The sequence below is a fragment of the Andrena cerasifolii genome, chromosome 13 (assembly GCF_050908995.1).
Source record: "Andrena cerasifolii isolate SP2316 chromosome 13, iyAndCera1_principal, whole genome shotgun sequence".
Taxonomy (NCBI): domain Eukaryota; kingdom Metazoa; phylum Arthropoda; class Insecta; order Hymenoptera; family Andrenidae; genus Andrena; species Andrena cerasifolii.
Genome location: NC_135130.1, coordinates 9038866 through 9059400, shown reverse-complemented (window position 1 = coordinate 9059400; position 20535 = coordinate 9038866). Strand labels below are relative to the sequence as shown.

Here is a 20535-nt window from a genome sequence, read left to right as displayed (position 1 = left end):
AGAGTTTCGGAGTGTAAAGTGTAAACGGTTCGAGGGAAGAGGTGGTACCAGATGTTTAAACACCTGTCGTCCCCCATCCACGCTCAACCACTACTTCTGCCCATGAATCGAGTGGCTTTTCGGCCAGTGGAACCGTTAATGAATTTCCAATCGACCGCATCGACGCTAATTAATGGCCCGTGTACCAGCGCTGGCCACGGTGCCCGTTAACGTCAACTTCCACTGGCGTATATTGTTAATTAGACGGAGTTAAGTGGCACCGTCCGAGACAGGGCCACAGAAACCGTCTACGATGCCCTACTTCGCTGTTTCTCGTCCCCTGCTCAGTGGGATCGGTGGAAACCGAACGAGAGGTGAATACACGGTACGCGCGTCGCGCGACCCCCCTTATTTTCCCACGGTTGTTTCTAGAGCCGATCTCCTCAAGGCCCCACTGAGCTCGCGGCCTTGCCAATTTCGTTGACCATGCACGTGCGAGTGGAATAGAAATAGGGAAGTGGGTCAAACCAGTTCGGGAGATAAGGTAAACACGTTAGAGCGTCCAGACAATCGGCTGGAGAGAAAAAAAACGTGGGAAAAAATTGAAACCTGATCCTCGCCTCGGTTGGGGTCGTACCGAGTGTCCCGCTCGCGCAGTGTCTTCGACGCTCTCTCTCCCTCTCGCTCAAGCCCCGTTAGTTTCATTGAAGGATGCATGGAGAACCTTAAAGCGGAACGCCTTCTTTAAGTTCTGTCGATGCCGGTAGCTTGTCCCTGCGACCCAACTGTGTTTATATACATTGCAGACACGGTCCGATTGTTTTTTTTTTTACGACTTCGCTGCATCCACCACGAAAGCACCCGACACTCCGCGAATAACCGAGATGGCCTTGAGGACAGCCAGCCACTTATCGGGCCATTATTTTCGCTTGTAATTTACAGTCGGGCTGCCGTCGCCGGCGAGTCAACAGGTTTTCTCGTCGTCTCGTGCATCGGCGGCAGGCAACTGCGACTCGGTTGTCACGCGCAGAAACCGGGGACGACCAGTCCGAAAGAAGAGAAGAAAGTCAAAGGGTCAGTTGGATTTTCGCCAGGCGCAAAAGCTGCCGACTACCTATGCTATCTCCTCGAGAAGCCATGGAAAGGGACGCGCGTACCGCGTCCGAGCAATGAGACTCTTGAGCGCCTGTTTTCTGCAGAGGAACGGGAAACCACTCGACAGGGTTTAACGGTGGTGCTGCTCAATATGCGCCAACCAGAGACCACGGAGGAGAGGCCCTGTTTCTTGCTGGCTCGCCGTCCCCGAGATGCCGTCCTCTCTCTCTTCGTCCATCTCCGCGCTATCGTTCCATTTCTTTTGCCCCGGCTCCCCCGACAGGGCTCGGCATTCCCCAGGCTATCTCGTTTACTCGCTCAACGCGTCATTATCGAACCGGTTGCTGGCGCAGTTGCAGCTGCAACATCGTGCCGCTCGGCTATCTCACGCTCTCCACCTTCTCTCCTCGCTCTCCTCGCTCTCCGGGCACGTCTCATTGAGCGGAGGCTCGACGCTTTGGAAATCGATGGTCGTGACTGGATTCGGAAGGCTGCGGAACACGACGCCAGACAGTTTTCGCGGTAGCTGTCAAAGTCCCGAGGATATTTGGACCTAGGGGCGCCTGGCTTTTCAGGGCTTTCCGCTTTCGAGCCGTTAATCACCGGTAGACTCGCTAGGTACTTTATTAGCCGAGTTGCTGCGCGGTGAAAAGCGATCGCCCGCCGGTAACGCGGCCAATCATAAATTTTCCTTCTGCCAGGGGCAACGAGGAGGAACGTCGCGCGAGTTAATTGCACGCATCCTCCGAGATCGTGTCCACGAAAATAGGGACGAAATAGAACGATCGTATCGCGCGCGCCCAACAATTTTATCGTCGTGCGCTCCTCCACTTTTGCCGCGATTCATTACGGCATCGTGGCACACGCAATTAGAGCGACCGAACGGAAGCGGATAACAAGGTCATTAAGACGGCGAACGTGTTCAGCGAGAAAAGGGGAAAGCCTGCAGCGATCGCACCGACTCGCCTCGCAAGCTCCTGCGAACTTGCGCAAAAACATTTGAATTATTTCGAAGGCGCGTCAGCCTCCGACATAAAGAGGAGGCTGAGAAACGTTGCGAGCCTGAGATGTCTCGATTCCCTGCTGGTGAGGTCAAAGGACGCGTCTGAAATTTCCCACCTTCCCTGCCGCGGCTGCTAAGAGGCAGCCGCTCCAGAGACAGGAGCGGGCCCCGCCGAGCGCTCAAACAAGACCAAGGAGGAAATTTCCACTTGGTAATTGAAGAAGAGCTGCATAAATCAGCAGCCGCGGTTTTTCTTCGCCGGCGAGCAGAGACAAAGAGGGACTCCTCGACGAGCTGTCAGCGTATCGACCAACGGGCGGAGGCACGGGAAGATAACGCGGAGGAGCATGGCTGGCCACCAGGATGATATCAGAGTCGAGTGAACAGAAATCGACCAACGCGGTGGGGCTTTGTCGACGGGAAAGAAAATGTAAAACGACACGCAGACGAACAAACGAGAGAGAAAAAAAAAGAAACAGGTTTAAATATTTGGCGACAAATGTTTGCGGAACGTGCCGCGCCGATATTCACGGAGATTCTCGGCTACTTTGCCCGTTTTTATCGATGAACGGTGTTGTTGACGGCGACGGGCAGCCTTGCCCTTTATTTAGCGCCACGTAACGCACGTATGCAAATGGGGGAAGTTGTTGGAGGTTGTTGGACACGGGCGAAGCGCGCGATACCCTCTGGAACACGAGGCAATAGGGAATTTGCATGTAAAAAGGATTGCATAATTTATTATTTATAACCTGAATATACGCCATAATCAATAAATGTACAATACAATTTTTAATTATTATAAATCGTTAAGTATTAAAAAATGAAATTAAAAATTGGTAATGTTTGAAACGATTTTGATTGGTCGTAAAGGTTCGCGACGTCACATAGTAGTAGTTTTAAACAGCTGCTATGTGTTTATGATCGCGTCGTGAAACTGGTGTTACCCTGTACCCCATCGCCAGAAAAGGGTACATATAATAGGACCCCAAAATAAGAGCGGTCAGTTCCAGAACGTGATACTAAGCGAGCAGTCATTATTCTTCTATGTGCAGTGTATGAAAAGTGTAACTAGTGAACCCGAGGGCTTCTACTTCACTTCACCTCATAACAGCGGTGTTGAATCATTTTTAAACGATTTTATTAATCACTGATATTGAATATATTAAAATGCCAAATACATTGGAGCCAGGGTTTAGTAAAGCCGACTCTACTAATTTACCGAAAATTAGTATCTTTATGACATGGGAATATATCGCAACGAATGAGCGCTACAATCTTCTTAAAGTTCCAGGAGTAAATGCAACATTGTAGGTACAAGAAAAATAGCGAACTTTTTGGAGATTGTTTTAATTATTATTATTAATTTGTAAATGAATCCTTTTTTATAGATCTTCGAGAGAAAACTATGGTGACTCCGCTATAGGTTATGTGTGCGTTAAACGCACAGATAATATATGTGTGTGACGTCACAGGCTTCTTCGGCCACGCTCGGGAATTTTCGGATCGTTTTCGGTAATTTTAAATATTGAAATTTTTAATTATTTTTGAATTATTAAAAAAATTACAATAAAACTTACATAGGAGCTCCCAAATATATTTTTTTTTGAGAATCAGGAAAATTCCCAATCCAAGTGATCCGAGCGGAGGCAGAAAAGGACCAAAGGGGCCCGAAAGGGGTGAGCAGGGACGCTACGCGCGACAGGTTGATCCTGCCCGCCGGTTAAACAACCGGCATGCAAAAGCATTCCACTCCGCTGGGATCCGGTTTCGATTTTATGCCTCCACATCGTGAAGGCAATATTTCGTCTTTTACGACTGACCCCGCCGTTTCCATGGCCCCCTTTGACTCTCGCCGAGCCCTCGGCGCAATATCGAGAAACGCGCGACGCCGGTTTATTTCGTCGTTGGAGCCACTCGTACCAGCAATCCGAGCCCGTTTCTCCGCGACTGGAAAATCCGTGGAATCGGCGTGGTTCAATGATCGCTCGTTAACGCAGACGCGGCCGACAAAGTTACCTACTCGTCGCAATCAGGGGGCCCTGCCGCGGAGGCTCGGGCGCAAGAGAAGCCGATTACACGCGAGCAGAGAAATTGGATAGAGGGAGGAGGGCCCGGGGAAGGATCTAAACTCGATTTGCGGCCGAATAAGTCCACCTGGCCGCAGCATTTCGAAGCCGATCGAGAAGCGGTGCAAGATTGGCGGTCAACCGCGGACGCTGAACCGACGGCTTCGATAATCCGCCGTTTACACCGTAATTTTCCTCCGATCGAGCACGAATTTAGCCACCAATTCCCCCCCGACGAGCACTCTCCGGAAGCGCTGGCCTAGTGACTGATGAAACGAATGGGGGTTGGAGCCAAGCAAAAAGGGAGAGGGAGAAGCAATGAACGCGGAATGGCGCAGCTACGCTTCGCCATTCGAGCGAGTCGAGCCAGTCGATCGAGTGCACGGATGCGGCATGCGTTCCAGCAGGCGGTCGCGAACACCAATTACGATAACATAACGCGTTTAACCCAACTTTCAGCCAGCAGCGGCCAATTCGGCTTGAATTTCCGGGGAACAAGCTCGCCCAGCGAGAGCGCGCAGCCCCTAATTCGATCACGACAAGTTGAAAAGTGTCCTGGTCGAGCCCACCACCGCGGAATTTTATCGCGACCAAACTCCATAACGATATTTCCGCCACACAACCGAGCACCTAAAATAAGAATGAAGGGGATGGAGGAGAGAGGGAGAGAGAGAGAGAGGGTGGAGCGTTTGAAAGTGTTTGTCGGGTCGCCAGCAACCCCTTTCGATAAACACAGCGCCCACTCTGCCTGAGCATTCCCCTCTCTCATCCCTCTTCCCTCGTCCCAACCACCCCTCATTCCTCATCGTCCCTTTGCAGCCACGCGTGGCAAGGCTGTGCGGTAGTTTGAATGCACGGGAGGGGTTGTGTTTCGAGACGGCATTATCGACCCGTTGTCCCAACCCCGTGGCTGCCTTAAAGGGGAACTCTCCCTGCCAATACGACGGCAACTTTAATCGCCGTTTCCTCTGCTGCCAACTTCCCCTCTTGCCCTTTGCCGTCTTCGCAATTTTCGTACCCCCCGGAGCTGGATGGATCGCGTTATTTAGGGCGAACGCGTATCTGAAAATCACCCAATGAAACGTTCTTTTGCGAGACAAACGACTCTGAGAGCAGCCAATTAATAGTTGGCCGCGTTGTCGCGAATGATGTTTTAATTTTAAACACGGGGCGAGAGTACTCTCTCTCGTTTCCTAACAATGCGCGCCGCTGCGCCCTGTTATTGGTTAATTAATTTGCTCCCTTTGTACGGCCAGCGCGGTGTATCCGCGCGGAAAGAATAAAATTCCAAACGGCGCGAGGCGAGGCCGTAATTCATAAATGGAATTACGCACAATGGAACAAATTCGTATTACCGCGACGACGACTTTATTTATTCTTGCCATCGGTCCACGGGGTAAATGCATATTTAACTCGCCGGGCCGCCAGGATGAAATTCTGTGCAGAAACGACACCCGTTGCGCAACGATTCCCTGGCACCCGTCTCCGAATCGCTCCTTCGTCTTCCCGAACGAACAATGAACCGTTTGCGAAGCTTTTGTTGGTCGCTGCCGGATATACTCGTCGGTCTCACGGGATAGCACGCGTCTGCAACTGGAATTTCGAGGTGTGACGAGCCGGCTATCGTATCGGGAGAAAAACTGGGATCCCAGCCGATTCGCGATCCGCGTCTCGTTCGCGAGCCTGCTGCTCCCGAACACGAGGCTCCGCCGCAACTTCTCGGCTCTCAATTAACCAGCACTTTCACTGGGTCTATTATTAACTTTGGCACGGGCGGGGAGCGTGCTCGAGCGTCAGAAACACACCGCGCACAATACAGATGGAGTTGCAGCCAAATGACTGTGCTCAATGTTCCCTTTCATCGGGGCAAGTCGCAACTTTCCCTCGCTGGAAATTCTACGAGTTTTGCCACTGCCAACGGTCTGCCTCCAAGGCCAGGCGAATCAAAGTGCTCGATTGTCGGCTGCAACCCACGATTCGCTGATTCATAGTTTATGACTCTCCGACTCCTTCAATCATCGACTTCCTACGCCGAGTTTCCAGTGCCCCAGCCGGCATAGAGTCCGCGCGTTCGACTTCCTCTACTCGTCTCGTTTGCCCGCGCCTTTCGCTTATCCTCGGATGGAAAAGGATGCTCTGTCGGTCTATCGGGAACAATCTACAACAATGGGCTGACTCACGCAGATCTCGGCAATTAGGACAGCCTCCTCTGTGCCCCGTCTAAGCTTCCTATCCAGAGCCGTCTGGCTGAGAGGACGCATCCTACACAATGCGATTCTATCTTTTGCGCTTCCCTCCCTCCTCGCTCTTCCGCTCTTTCACCGAACTGGACGGGCTTACTTGGGTGGGACGAATGTTGCAAGAGCTCCCTATCCTCCACTTACAATCAATCGCGACTTTAGGTTGCAAATTGAAAGCTCGGAATTCAAATTTCGGAATAACTGTCCCGCGGATGAACTGCGAAACAATTACGCCAACTAAGCGACAGCAGGTGGAAAAGTGCTGGCAAAATAGATCGCAGGCAAAAGAGGGAGAAAGAGAAGATGGGAGCGTGGGATGCGAACCGAATGCAACCAGCAGTCAATTATCGCGAGGATATTGAATTAATTAAGCGCTATTTACGCCAGCAGGATTCTCAGTCGATCCTACGGCGAAAGTGGCTTGAAAATTCAATACTTTCCAGAGATAGATGATAGGTGAATAGCGAGCTCTAGAGATGAGCGAAATTATTAGACTTTTTTTCGACGGAGAAGGTATTCTTTGTCTGGTTTTTATGGCTAGACATCCGTCAACGCTGGGATTGATACAAATCTGTGATTCAAGCGGCGCTGCCGCCTGGCTTTCATTCAAGACCGAATATTTTTTTTGCCATTCCTTTTTTCAATTCTGCGTCGGTTTGTCGACGATGCGGGGCGAATCCCGCGCGGCCCACGCGTGTATCTCTTTCTTCCCATTCTTTTTCCCGCCCGACCGTCCACTCGATCCTCGCGAGAATGCAATTTCGTTCGGCTATCATCTAAACCACACGCGACTGGATAAACGAGAGATATTTTTTTCCCTCGGACGAGGGTGGAATCTCGATGGACAGGCCGGAAATGAAACGAGCTTCCCGTGGAAACCGAAACGCGAACGGCGAAATAGAGGGAAAGAAAAAGCGACTTAATTAACGAGGGCTCATCGTCGGGCCGAGAAATGCAGCATCGCGTCGAGTGGCGTGTCGAAAAAATCCTCGCGTCTCGGCTGTTATTTAACCGAGCCGATCGTGCTCTGCTATTCGCCCGAAAACTTCTAGGGTAGACCGGGGCGAATCGGATCACTTTGTGTATGACGGTAAAAAAATACTAGTCAAACATTAAAGAAAACTAATTTTTTATTATATATATTCGTGACCAGTACGCCTTTGGCTTTAAGATTAATAATAGAAAATAAAATGAAACTTAAAAATGTTTCTTCTGCAAACAAACAACCAAACAGTGAGAAATATCCGATTCGCCCCGAAACTTTCATAACAAAATCTTTAGAATCAACTTAAACAAATCTAATTTAATGACAGTGAAGTCAAGTGACACTACTCAGCACACAGATCGGATGGATATTGCCGTTTTTTGCCAACTCTATCGGCACAATTCTCGTGGCATCACTCTTCTCAGATAATCTTCTGAAAGTGGACGAATTAATTTTTCACCAGAGTAAATACAATGCCATCTTCTTAAGACCATTAATTTATTTATCTTTTTCGTCGTTTCTCTAAATTTAATTTTTACCATGATCCCTGATTGCTCTTTTTTATGCACGTACTAACCATCTGTATATAAACAATTATCATATTTATAAACATAAAAATACTCAAATGAAAATAAAGAGTGTAGATTACATAAACTTATTATGATATAATAGTCATAGTCATAGTAATACATGAAATACTAAACTTGGACACCGTGCAACATAATAACAGTAAACACATTGAAATTATCAATCTTACTTTTTATTTTAAATACGAAATTGCAGATGACGTAGGTTAGATTCGGACGAAAATCCTAACATTCGCACGCGTCCATGTCACTGAAAACGTATGCCAGCTCTAAACAATGACTTAAAACAATTAACGGGCTTTCGCGGTAGGTGCAAGGAAGAGGGAGGAGGTACTACGATCGATCGGAACGCTGATTTCTATCGCGATGTAAGAAATATGGACTAGATTCATATTTTGATCCGATTCGCCCTGTGACCCGATTCGACCCGGTCTACCCTACGTCGAACCTCAACACTTCTATCCACTCCACTTTGGACTGTTCGTTCTTTCTGGAATCTACCTACTCTACTTCTGCGTGTCTCTAATATTTCAAGATAAATGATTCGGGCCAGAGCGGGCGGGGCTCGAGTGGCACTCGACCAGGCCTGCAGGAATTTTCGGGCCGCTTAAAAGGCCATGAACGAAAGATGAGTGTGGATCCCAGGCAGAGGTGGGCCCTGGATGCGAGACGAGTGGAAGCGCGAAAACGGTGGGCGTGCCAGGCTCGCATCGTCGCGGTCGCCCGGCAACGCGTGCATGCATAATGCACGCGAAAGCGTGCGCAGCTGCGAGACACACGCGTGCAGATGCATTTAGCCGACCACCGACCGCCGACGGGCTCATTTAAAGAATGAGCTGCCGATCGCGCCCCGCTCCCTCGTCTTTCACCCCCGATCACCGTTATCGAGCCGTTATCCACCGCGCGCTCTTATCAAACGCGCAAAGTAATCGAGCAGTAAGTAAGAACGTGGCAGTGTCGCATCGCTTGAATGTAATAAAGGCGATCTCAACGTCCGAAAGCTACGTAGCTGCTAAAATATTTCACGAAACTACTAGGACGGAGCGAATGAAAACTGGGGCCGAGGATCTCGCGCGTTCTCGTCATTTAACGACTCCTCGTTGAGCGTTTCGCTCGTTCCGCTCGGTCTTCCTTCCGCGACACGTCGTAAAATATCCAGCGCATGATTCTACGAGCGGCGCACTTCGCTTCCGCGGGAATTTTTAGCGCCAGAGGACAAGCTTCTTTAAAGAGATATACTGTAGAGTATAGGGTGGTACTGCATTGTCGAAGTGGATTCGCGACGCGTAACGCTGACTAAACGAGCCGCCGCCCTTCGGGGTAGATCCAACTTGCCCAGTGATTCCTAGCGGATGAGGGCAGTGTTTTTCCAAGCACCATTTCGACAGAACATCTACGCCGAATTTCCCTTGGCAGCGGACCGTGACGACTGTTAAATTTTGCTCACACCACCATGCCAGCCAAATGCTCGTATAGGCGAAAGCCTGAGGAAGAGCGCGCCCCTTTTGGGCCAAGACGGCTACACTAGATGTCGAAGTGGATTCGAGGAATTGCATAAGGTACGAGCGGGTGGAATTGTTGCCTACTTGACGGAACGAAAGCAGCAAGGTTAGGGCAGGGTGAAAGGCTTGGAACGAGCCGAGCCGGTCGTTGGCGCTTGCCGCGTCCAATTAACAGCGCGCGGGGGGAGGAAAAATCGGGCGCGCGTGCACGCATCCGCGGGAAAGCCGATAAATCCGAGCCGAAATGTGGCCATCTACATATAAGAATAAAGCGCGACACTCGGGCAGAGGGGGCGAGAAAGAGAGAGAGAGAGGCTATCGCCGCGATATATCCGTCGGGGCAAGACCCGGATGTACGGGAATAGCGGGTCGCGCGAAATCCGGATCGTGTCTGCGTGCGTGCGTGAGCCCAATAAAACCGAGCAGGGGAAAAGTTGGCGGCCCGCCAGCCGGAACGAAGCTAATCTCACTTTCGGTTTTGTGCCACCAACCCTCTCCAACCTTCTCCATACCTCTCCATACCTAGCTGCAGCCGTCGTCGCCTCTGGCCACCTGTGCAAATTGCAATTCGATCGTCGCCATCGATTTTCTCGGTCGCTGCCCTCGCCGCGTTTTTCACCGACGCATCAACTCGATCGAATTGAGACGTGAATACTTTAACGGTCGGATTAATGTCGCGCATCGCGAGACCTTTTGTCAGCGGACAGCTGACTGCGCGGCTAGAAATCGTATCGACGAATGGGATATCAGCCAGTGGGATTAACCAAGATTTCAGTTGCTCGGACTACAGTGGTAATAAACTAAAAGGCTCGTTTGAAGCTTAAAGAGTCAGCGATCTGGAGACCTCGAAGAGACGGAGAAATCAGCAGAGATCCCTGGACTAACTCTCATCGATACCTGTCCATACACCACCTGCCACAACCATCGCCAGATTGCACCTGCGTGCGGCTCAACCCCTGCCAACGTGCACGCAGACGGAAGGTGCGCATCCGCTGGAATTCAACGATCAACAGCTGCTGCCCAGGGACCGCCTTTGGCTCGTTCCTCGATTATGCAACCATCACGGGAACCGAGGGGTGCGGAGGGGAGCAGGGGGGGCCAGAGGGGAACGAACCTGTGCACAGATGCCATTTAAACAGGGCCCCGAGTACCGCTGCGCGTTCAGGTGCTCCGTGCACGTGGACGTTGATGCATCGCCAGACCTCCACGCATCTTTCATAGCTCGCAGGGTTCGAAGTCGTTAAGCAAGGTCGCGGAGGGTCTAGAAATTTCCCCGAACAGCGCGTCAGCCACCCTTTATCCCTAAATCCTCCCTCCGCCCTCACAAAACTGGTCCACAAAGCTCTTCCTAGCCCTCGTCTGTTAGGTACCTACTCGCGCGAGCCCAGGCCCAGATTTCCTTTGAAAACCTTTTGCCGACCATGTGGAAATATGGGGAATAGACGCTCGGTGGAGAGAGAGAGAGGTTTTCTCAGAAGGAACGCGTATTCTTCCAGCCTCTCGGCGATCGATCTTCGAGGCGGAGGATTGATCGCATCGCCATTCGTCTTGCGAGTCGTAACGCCACTTAAATGAGAAAGGAGGATCAAGGCCACCGGCGGAGGTCTCCTCGAGGTATCATCTTTTTCCTCGTCCCCTTTGGAGATCTTATTACGCCGCGGAAAAGAGGGCAAACGAAGTGGCTGGGGAAAAGACGCTGTCCAATTTCTCCGCGTACGCTTCCACCCCCGGCAGGGACAGTAATTCCTCGAGGGAGGGGTAAGGACGTAACGAGGGCTATAACTTTGCCTCGAGGAAACTCTAATCACCGCAGGATTAGATGTTTGGGAAGCTTGGAGGCGCGAGCAACTTTACTTCGGAGGAATTTGATCTGTGTTCCCGTCGGATCGCGATGTAGGACAGGAGATAACAAGAAGATTCCACCCCCGAATTTTGCCTGAACCGAGCAGGAGTTCCAGCCGACTAATTGTTAGAATAGAGCAGGCAGCAGCCAACAGACGAGAGCAACAGGGGAAACTTAACGAGGGAAGTGATCGAAACTGCGCGCTGAGTATCCGAAAGTTCCCTGCAGATGGTACACACGCATACGCACTCCCACACACGCTCGCGTCCCCGAACTTGGAGTTCTTAATGCACAAACTTCCGACCGAATACCATAGCTGCGGACAGAGAGAAAATACACCGAGCTGCATTCCTCGAGGACCCACGTCGAAAGGGCAGCCGCGCGGAAAGAGGGAAGCTGTCGAAACTGTGCGTTCGCAGCAAGGTACGATGGAAGTCGTGCTTGTGCTCTGACGAATCGGAACGATCAAGTTTCGAAACCTCCGCCACTCGTGGAAGAATGATTAAATGGCGTCCAGTTGATCGAGATAGGATTTTTTATCGAATAAAATGTTTTTTATCAATATTTCCGTTTGCAATTTGTTGTCAACTGAATACTGACTAACTTTTGTTGAAAATACTTTTTAATCGAATTATTTTTATCACGTGCATTTGAAGTTAGAATTTTTCATTAAAATATGTATATTTTAAATATATAATATGCTTTTTTGGACTAAAAGAGAAGAGTCTAAATACGTTAACGTAATTTATTGTAATTATAAACTGCGAATAATAATATATAAAAACCGTAAACGTAATAATTCATATGAAACATAGTATAAATAATACTCAATTTTTTAAACAAATTCGTCAAAACTTGACATTTCATCATCACTTTCTGTTGCGTCCCAAAAACATTGTAACCTTCTTAGAAACGTAGCCCGAAAGGAATGCGCTTCTTTTGTGGCAACGGTACGAGTTAGCGACCGACGAAACACGACGCTGTACGAATCGGCTCGACACGCCCGCCCCGGCCAGACAGACTGTCCTTGAGACTCGAGCGAGACGGACCAATATACAGACTTATACAATTAATCTCGGTATTACACTAGATATCCTATTTATCTATTAAAACGCGGCTCGATCGTGCTACAAGCGATCGAGATATGGCCGAGCATTGTCTCGGGAAGCTCAACACTTTCAATATTGACAGCAGGATATGTTAAATCAGATGATGAACATGAATTGCCTGATTATATTTAAAAGTACCAAAATGTGGTCATGAATCCCATTATTTTTTTTTTTGCTTTGGTCTAAAGAAATCCACTTTTCAAAGATATTAGAATTCTTGATCTACACACTTCTTCCAAAACAAATTTATTTCTCAAATAGTCACAGGTAGAGGCAGAAAAGGGCGTTATTTTCATAAAGTCTAAAGTTAGGGTAACCAAATATAAAAAAAAAATCACGCATACATTTTCTTACGTATTTTTTAAAAAATCGATTGAAATAAAATTTTCATTCTCGGGATTAAGAAGTTTCCTAATGATCAGTAAGTCCATAAGCCCAAACAATCATTTTGAAGCACACATACCTACTTACCCAGAATACTAGAATCCGTGGTTAATAAAGTGAGCCAAGATTAACAAATATGCTTAAGGTCTAAATAAAAAAAAAGAAAGTAACTCTACCGCGTATGAATTGCGAGCGACGCTTGAAGTACTTAGTTTCCAGGTTAATCGAACTCGATTACTGAACATCTTGATGTAAATATTAGGTGCTAAATATCACCCTGCAAAATATTTGATTTTTCAATTGTTCGCCCACGTATCAACGCACCGCGCGGTCTGTGAATCGACCCCATCGCTAGTCGACGTGGCCGAGGGGGAAGAATGTTTCATAAGAGTGGAGGAAAGTTAGCGCTGCACATTCCACGATCTCCAGACAGAGGAAGAAACTACTCGGGTAAACTTTGCGAAGAGAAGTTCTGTGCGTCGTGCGAGGATCAAGCTTTCGTAACTACCCCCAGGAAATTCCCACCCCCTTAGCGTGCCCTGGGGATCTAGAAGTCGTAACCTACGGATTCCCCGGGCAGAGGTCCTTTAAAAACCCTCCTCTCTTCCGTCTGCGGAGTTTTCCTCTCGACCAGCGGCGGAACTTGAATTGTTTCCCTGAATGTACGTGGATGGAAACGCGAATGCGTTCCTTTACTCCGAGCATTCCACTAAAAGATTCGACAATGATGGTCCTGGACAGGTTAGGAGCTGGTCGATTTCGAAACTTCTCCAGGTGTGGTTCTTGCTGGAACTGTCTCGAGACGTGGACGTGCTCGATATTCGAAACGCGACGGTACACTGCCCGATCGTTCGCGATAAAATTCTCGTGGCGGAGGACAGAATGCCCGAAGCTTTTTACGAGCCTTTAAAAGCAGCGGTTTCAAAGATCAAGGGATCTCGCGACGGCTCGTAAAATCCGCAAGATCGATGGCCGTATTTTGGTCCAGCCGGGGCAAACTGGTTCCAGGGCCATCAACGAGCCAGGCGATTAATCTGAGAAGGGCGCGCGTTCATTAATCGCGCGACCAAGATTTCAATTGGAATCGTTTGGATCGTGGTTAGCCCCAACGTTCGCGGAGCCACAGGCCGAAAGTTGACTTTAACAGCAGAGCCGAGCAGGTCGCGAACACGCGCCCAACGAATTCGCGAGAATTCCAGCTGGCGATGGCGGAGGGAATTTCGCCCATACGCGAGACGATGGGAAAGCCGGTAGGCAGAGGCGTGGGTTACGAGGGAGAATCGAGCAAACTCAAAGTTAGTTCGCAATAATAATTATCCGAGTTCCGGAACTAGTAGGCGAATACGCGCGAGCCGAGCTTGAACCGTAACGAATGTAGCTGCCTAATTACCTAGGGACCACCATCCGTCTACCTACAAACAAATTCGCAGTCGGCGCGCGTTTTATCGCGGAGCCAGGAATTTCGTGGCAATTTCCTGGCCTGGCAGGGCCAAGGAGCAGGAAACGAAGGCCACGGGTGAACGCGAAGTTGCAGTGGCGAAGACAGTTTGATCGAGTTTATAGCAGTGGTCAAGTTGCCTCGATGCTGCGCGAAACTTTGGCGGACAGCTCTCCTTTTTTCCAATGGAATAAACGTTTTCGATTTAGTTGCATCTCGCGGGGGATCTTAGCGCAACCATGAGCAATTTATCGCGCCCCTCCCAGAGGCGGAAAATTATTGCCGGAATTACGGAGGGGGGAAGAGATAATTCGTGGGAGCGTCTTGCTTCGCTATCGCGGTTAACGAAATTTCCTCTGGGAGTGTTGCACGGGATACGCAGCTTCCACCGAGGGAAAAGAATTTCCGTCCGATCGATTAATTAATCCAATGGCGATAAAGATTGGCGGTGTGGTAAATGAAACGCGAAAAGCGCGCGTGGTGCGCGTTCACCTCGCGTTATTTCTGCGGGAAAGAGCGAGCGAGCGAGTGCAGTCTCTTGGCTAATTAGTGTGGCCAGTGTCGTATCGGGTGGAAAGAGCGGCGTATTCCGAGCAGACAGCCACGGAGACTTTTTTCCAGGTCATTTACGAGCTACACGGCGCGGCGTTCAATGTCTGCCAGATGCGCGTGTGTCGACATGTGGCTCGCTCGCAATTCTCGCATACGTTGCATACGCGCCTAATGTTGAATGCATATATTATAGGACACGACAGCTCGCCCACGTGCCGTTGCAGCCCGGCGACGTTTTAATCCGCCGTTTGCAATGCACCCTCGCTACGTGCGCGCTCACCCCCCTTCGCCCCGCAAACTTTCGGAACGGTTGGCCAGTAAACCGACGAATCGCCGAGGAATTCGTGACGCGTGATTCCAATGGATGCATAATAGGGGAGGCTGGTGAAACGAGAAGAATCTGAATGCATTATTTCAGCACCGCCATGTTTTCGCGAAAAGTCTGGGAAAGCATCGCCCAGCAAACTGTGCTGCGCGTCGCGAGGGGAATGTAACGCGAGCACGGAGAGCCTGCCTCAGCCTCAGGCTCTCGCTGATCCGATTTCCAATAAATCGCGATTTACTATTCCCCCGCGAGTCGCTCGCGGTTCTCACGGTGAGCTGCTGCTGTGCTGCTGGAAGACTTATAGCGAGCGAGCGGGCATGCTCTCGAGCAGCAGCTCTCTTGGCCGCGGCTCGACTTTGAAAAGTTAGCAGACGGAGGAAAGAGAGGAGAGGAACAAGTGTCGACGACTCGCAAGCTGGATTGGTAGGCTGCCAAGCAACCCGTACACAGCCAGTAACCGCTATCAATCTCGTTTCCGTGCAATCTCCGTTCGCTCCTTCCAACTATCGCCCTTTCTCTTCTCCCCCAGCCTCTTTCACTGCTATTTAAGCATCGCTGCACTTGCACCGCTTCTCTTTCTTTTTCATTGCCGCCTCCCAGCACGGTGTCTTGCAACAATGTCGCCCGGAGAGCTTCCCGGTTGCTAGGTGGAACCGCGGTAGACCGTAATTACGCGGCCAGACCGGTGGCGAATTTTTCCAATTACCAGCAGCCGCGGGAAAACTATGGACACGCGTTTCCCTAATTAACGCGTAACATTTCCAAGCAGCGTCCATTTAACTCCGTCCCTATCTCTGGCTGGAATATATTTACGCGGTCGAGGTCCCGCCCTCCCCGCTCGAATAGAAAAGAATTCCTTGCCGGCGCCCCTCTGCTTTCCACTCGTAATTACTACGAAATATCATCGGCCGGAGCGGCGCTCGCTCTGCCGCTTGTATTTTCAGCAACGTGTCATCCGGTTCACGTTTTACGCGGCGCGTTTATTTTCGGAGGGAGAGGAGCTTGAGACCGAGAAGAGAGAGGGGCGAGAGGGAGGCAAAAGGGCAGAAAAGAGAGGGACGACGAACCGAGGAATTACAGCGACGCAGACCCACTTCAAAGGAGTCCTCGTTACTTTATTAGCGCGTGCCTGCACCTCGTAGCTCGCAGAAAGAAAAATCGCGGCTTTGAATCTTTGCTGGTGAAACGCTGGACAAGTTCCCGGAACGACGGCATAAATTTCTTCGCTTTCCTCGAGGATATCGGGGAACGATTCGGCTCCCTCGAGAGCTTTCCCGCTGCTCCAGTCGAGGGGAATTATCGCCGTCCAAGTTTCTCTGCGCTGTGCTTCCGCAGGAATCGAGAGCACTCGTAACCGTGAACGTTTTCTCGTGGATCACGTAGACGCAGATTTAGGAGAATAGAAGCGAATGGAAGGGACTCGAGGATGATCTTATTAGGCGCGGCCAAAAGTACGCTACCCTCGACTGCATCGGTTGTACTTGCTCGGTGACACGGTGACGTAACTTGTGCGATCCACTCGCTCCTCTTCCACCTTGCTGCTCTGCTGTTGTATACCAACGCCACTTAAATTTATTTTTCTATAGTTTTAGTCATTCGTTTACATATAGTAAATCTCTCGACAGATAGCAATAGCAAATATCCTAAATTCCTTTTCTTGCGATTTCATCCGTCCCTTATTACTCATCCTTGTACCTTGATCCCTATGCCTCTTCCCTTACAACCCCCACTTTCTGAACCACCAAAACCACCTATATATAACACGCAATATCTCTTTCAATTTACACTTTACTCTTGTTCCGAACAGTCTCGACATAATAGTCTAGCTCTAAAATCTATTAAGCTGTATTTCGTTTAAGTTTCCGTAAATTGTATTGTTATGTTATTATATGAAATAAATGGAAATATCGTAATTACGGAGTACAACAATGCCTCGAAGCCCAGGGAAGAGAAGGAAAGACACCCAGTCACGGTTTCTAACTCGGACTCGGAGGAGTGGCTGTTCGACGATGACGAACGCGAGAGGAGGCGTTTGTCGTTCGTTGCACTCTCGTTTCTGAGAAAACGCGACAGAAAAGAGCCTAGGGCATGCCCGCGATCTCGCGGGTGCTCGAGCTATCATTGTGGACGTAGACGATCAAAAAGCAATACAGGTTCGGTCGCTGCCGAGCGTAAAAATACTTCCAACTGACGGTTCAATTAATTAATCCTGCCAATTAGCTCCAAGTGAGGAATTATCCGAACAGGAAGCGGCTGGAAATAACGTTCTCCGATAACGGCTTTACCGCAAGAGCGTCGAGAATAGGCCGGGGCAGCTGGGTCACGTGGATGTCTTTTATTTATTTCGTGTCGCAAATACCTGCCATTGCGAAAGGAAATTTGTGCCAGTATATAGAATCTCGGAGCGTAATTGGAGCTCTGGATTGGGAGCGAAGTCGGATCACCGAGTGAAATTCCGTCTGAACTTCACGTTGCTAATCCGAGCGATCCGTGAACGCCCCGGCATTGCTCGACTAATTTTTACCAACCCAAGACATTTGTTCGAAATGTGCTCGAAATGGAAATCTTAATGTCACGCGCGAGCGGACAAATGCCAGGAAGGAAGCAAGGGGAGAGGAAGTTGCCGACCCTAGGAATTCGACTAACCCAGAGAAGAGGGAGAAAAGTAGCGACAATGGGAGGAGGCAGAAAAACATGGAGCAGGGACGCTGGTCCATGTGATTAAGAAGCGTTCGTGTCCCGGGGACAAAGACTCGAGAGTCCTGCAGCCCGTTTCATCAACATCGGCACCCTCTTCCCTCCCGAGTCAGCACTTCCTTCCTGGCTGGAATCCCTCCCGCTTCTCCCCCTCATCCCTTAAAGCAGCGATTCAGCCAGACCTGGCAACGAGTCTTTTGTTTGTGGACCGGTTCCCTCCTCGGTTCCTCGAATCATTTATTCCCCTTGGCGCGTCTCTCGCCGTCCCCTCTACCCGTAGCTTTCTTCGCCCTTTCCCTCCCCTCCTGGCCCCCTGTTCTTTTTATTCCCTGCCTCCGGAGAACAGTCTTCGTCCCCGGAGGCGATGCATTTTCAGGCGGCCCTAATTCCACGCGATACCCCGGATCGGCTTCGTCAATGAACACGCGCCACCCTCTCGTCCGAAAGCTCTTTCTCTGACCTTCGAGAGGATCGATCGTGGCTTCGCCGCGGCGACGACCCCTCTTGACCTCGCTTCATCGACCATGCGGAAGACTTGAACATGCTCGACACGCCGGATCGGGGACTACGTTCTTTTCTACCCCTTTTAGGTTCCTCCTCCAACGATCAACCGAGGTGAACGTTGTCAGGGACGAAGCAGAGCGACTGCCGGCTCCAGCGGTACGTCGCGAGAATACGCAACTTCGCCGCGCAGCGTAGCCGGCTGAAGATCAATGGCGCGCGTCGATTTCTCGAGTCGATAACGATTAATGGCTAAAGATGAGGTAATCGCGCTTCAAAGGCACCGTGAACCGTGCAGCATCGATAATTCTGACGCACCGTTCTAAAAGGATTTTATTTTTCACCTGGACGCGCTACTTTCAGACCCTTCTACCGTGAAAGCAGCAGGTCGTTAAAATTCAATAGAGACCGCATGCATATTGAAGCTACCGTGAATTTCAGCTTGGACGCCACTTTGGCACGGCCCGCTAGAAATTTTAACACATTGCACTCCAACTTATTCGCTCGACCGTCTAGCAGAGATCTTAGCGCAATAAATACAGAAGCTTGTCCGTTTATTTCTACGAAGCGCGAATTTAAAGTCTGCTATGTCCGAGAGGCGTGTGCGCTTGGAGTGCAAAGGTTTGGACGTGGAAACCGCCTACGCCGAACATGGAAACTTCGTCGAGTGCGAGACTCACCTTTTTCCAGATGCTGCGAGACGGGGCTCTGTATCCTGGGCGTAGTCTGCAACTGTGTGGCGGTCCCAGGGCGTCCTCTGGGCCTCCTTCCAGGTCGCGGCTGAAATATAAACGAGATACATTTACTTTTCGGGCTGCTGATCCAGAAACACCGCGCGATCCACGCTCCGCGTTCGAGTGGGCATTGTTCCCTGCACAGGGTTGATATATAGCGCCAGGGAAACCGCAACTTTCGTTCCGCAGCGTTGCAAAAGGAACGGGATTGCATACGTCCTGCGAGCCGCTCTACCTTGTCGACTAATAGTTTCTCGGATCGAGCGCTGCATCGATTCACGGTGGACTTCCTCGAGCAGCCATGTCGCGAGACGTAAATGTAGCTCGCAGGCTACGTGTAGCGTTTAGCCGCGACTCTTTATCTACTTAACCGAACCTCCGTCGAGGTATGTATCCAGAGTCTGCTCACGAATCGCGGTAAAGTGCAGCGACGCCGTCAGGCATAATCTCCTGGCCGTGCAGCTACATCTCTTTCCACTTTGGGAGCTGGATCGTGACGAACGCGCGCTCCAGTCTCGCCAAGGAGCCCCCGATGATAAAGCGAATTTAGAGGGTGAAATTATCTCGCGAAAGTCGATACCCCTTTCGCTCGGTTTGACCGATTCGACGACGATCCTTCGCACCGTCTACGCGCAACCACTATTTTGTAGTCGGCCGTAAAAGTCACGCCACTGGATAGCAGAGGCCAACCAGACGGTGTTGTGGACGAAAGGGGGTACGAGCGGTTCGCGTCTTTGTTGAACCGGCGCGGAGCATTTATTACCGCAGATAAACGCGGACGGCGCTCGAGATAAACGTGGCGCAGCGCTTCGGGTAAGGTGAATGTCCCAATTTCTGCTGATTTAAGAGGTTACTCGTCGGAAAGAAGGTGTAAAAAAATTTGTTTGCGATCAAAATTTGCCGAGTAATTGAATAATTATTTAATAATAAATCAACCAGTCGAAAACTATTTAAGAAAGATATTTCAAGATGTTTAACTACTAGTAATTTGTAATTAAATATGTTTTAAATGTTTGTATTTCTACTCACGAAAATTAGCGATGTACGTATTTCTACTCACCATTTGTACTAATTTCTGCTCGCATAATATGTTGCCTTTTCAAGTTAAAATAAGTTACATCTTTTATGGAGATGTTTCATAACACAACAGTAGAGCATAAAATAATGACAAACAATTAATAAAATGCCTTCGAATAGAAATAGAGCTTACAGCATATATTGAATTGTGAGTTTATGTTACTAAAATTTTGGTGACGGTGATTCACTTGACCTTAAACCTAATCACCTGTTTTCTACTTAAAAAAAATTAAAAAATAGTACAAAAATCTACATCCAGAGCACAATACGGTATCTGTTTTTGTTATTAAATAAGAACTTTTCCTGCTAATACTATTTTCTGCCCAATTATCGAATACCAATAATAGTGACCCTGTTCCTTAGCACAACCAGCTAAAACACAGTCGAAAAATCACGAGTCTCTCATTTTGAAAGTTTT

At 49.6% G+C, this 20535-nt stretch overlaps 1 protein-coding gene across 5 annotated transcripts in view; it reads right to left on the bottom strand.

The window, feature by feature from the left end:
- Positions 1-20535, bottom strand: part of Kdm3 (Lysine demethylase 3) — a 187974-nt gene that overhangs the window by 116075 nt on the left and 51364 nt on the right. For all 5 annotated transcript variants that reach the window (XM_076824963.1, XM_076824965.1, XM_076824964.1 and 2 more), the window contains exon 7: positions 18987-19086. In XM_076824963.1, the coding sequence (XP_076681078.1) occupies positions 18987-19086 (100 nt within the window). The remainder of the gene's footprint in view (positions 1-18986; positions 19087-20535) is intronic.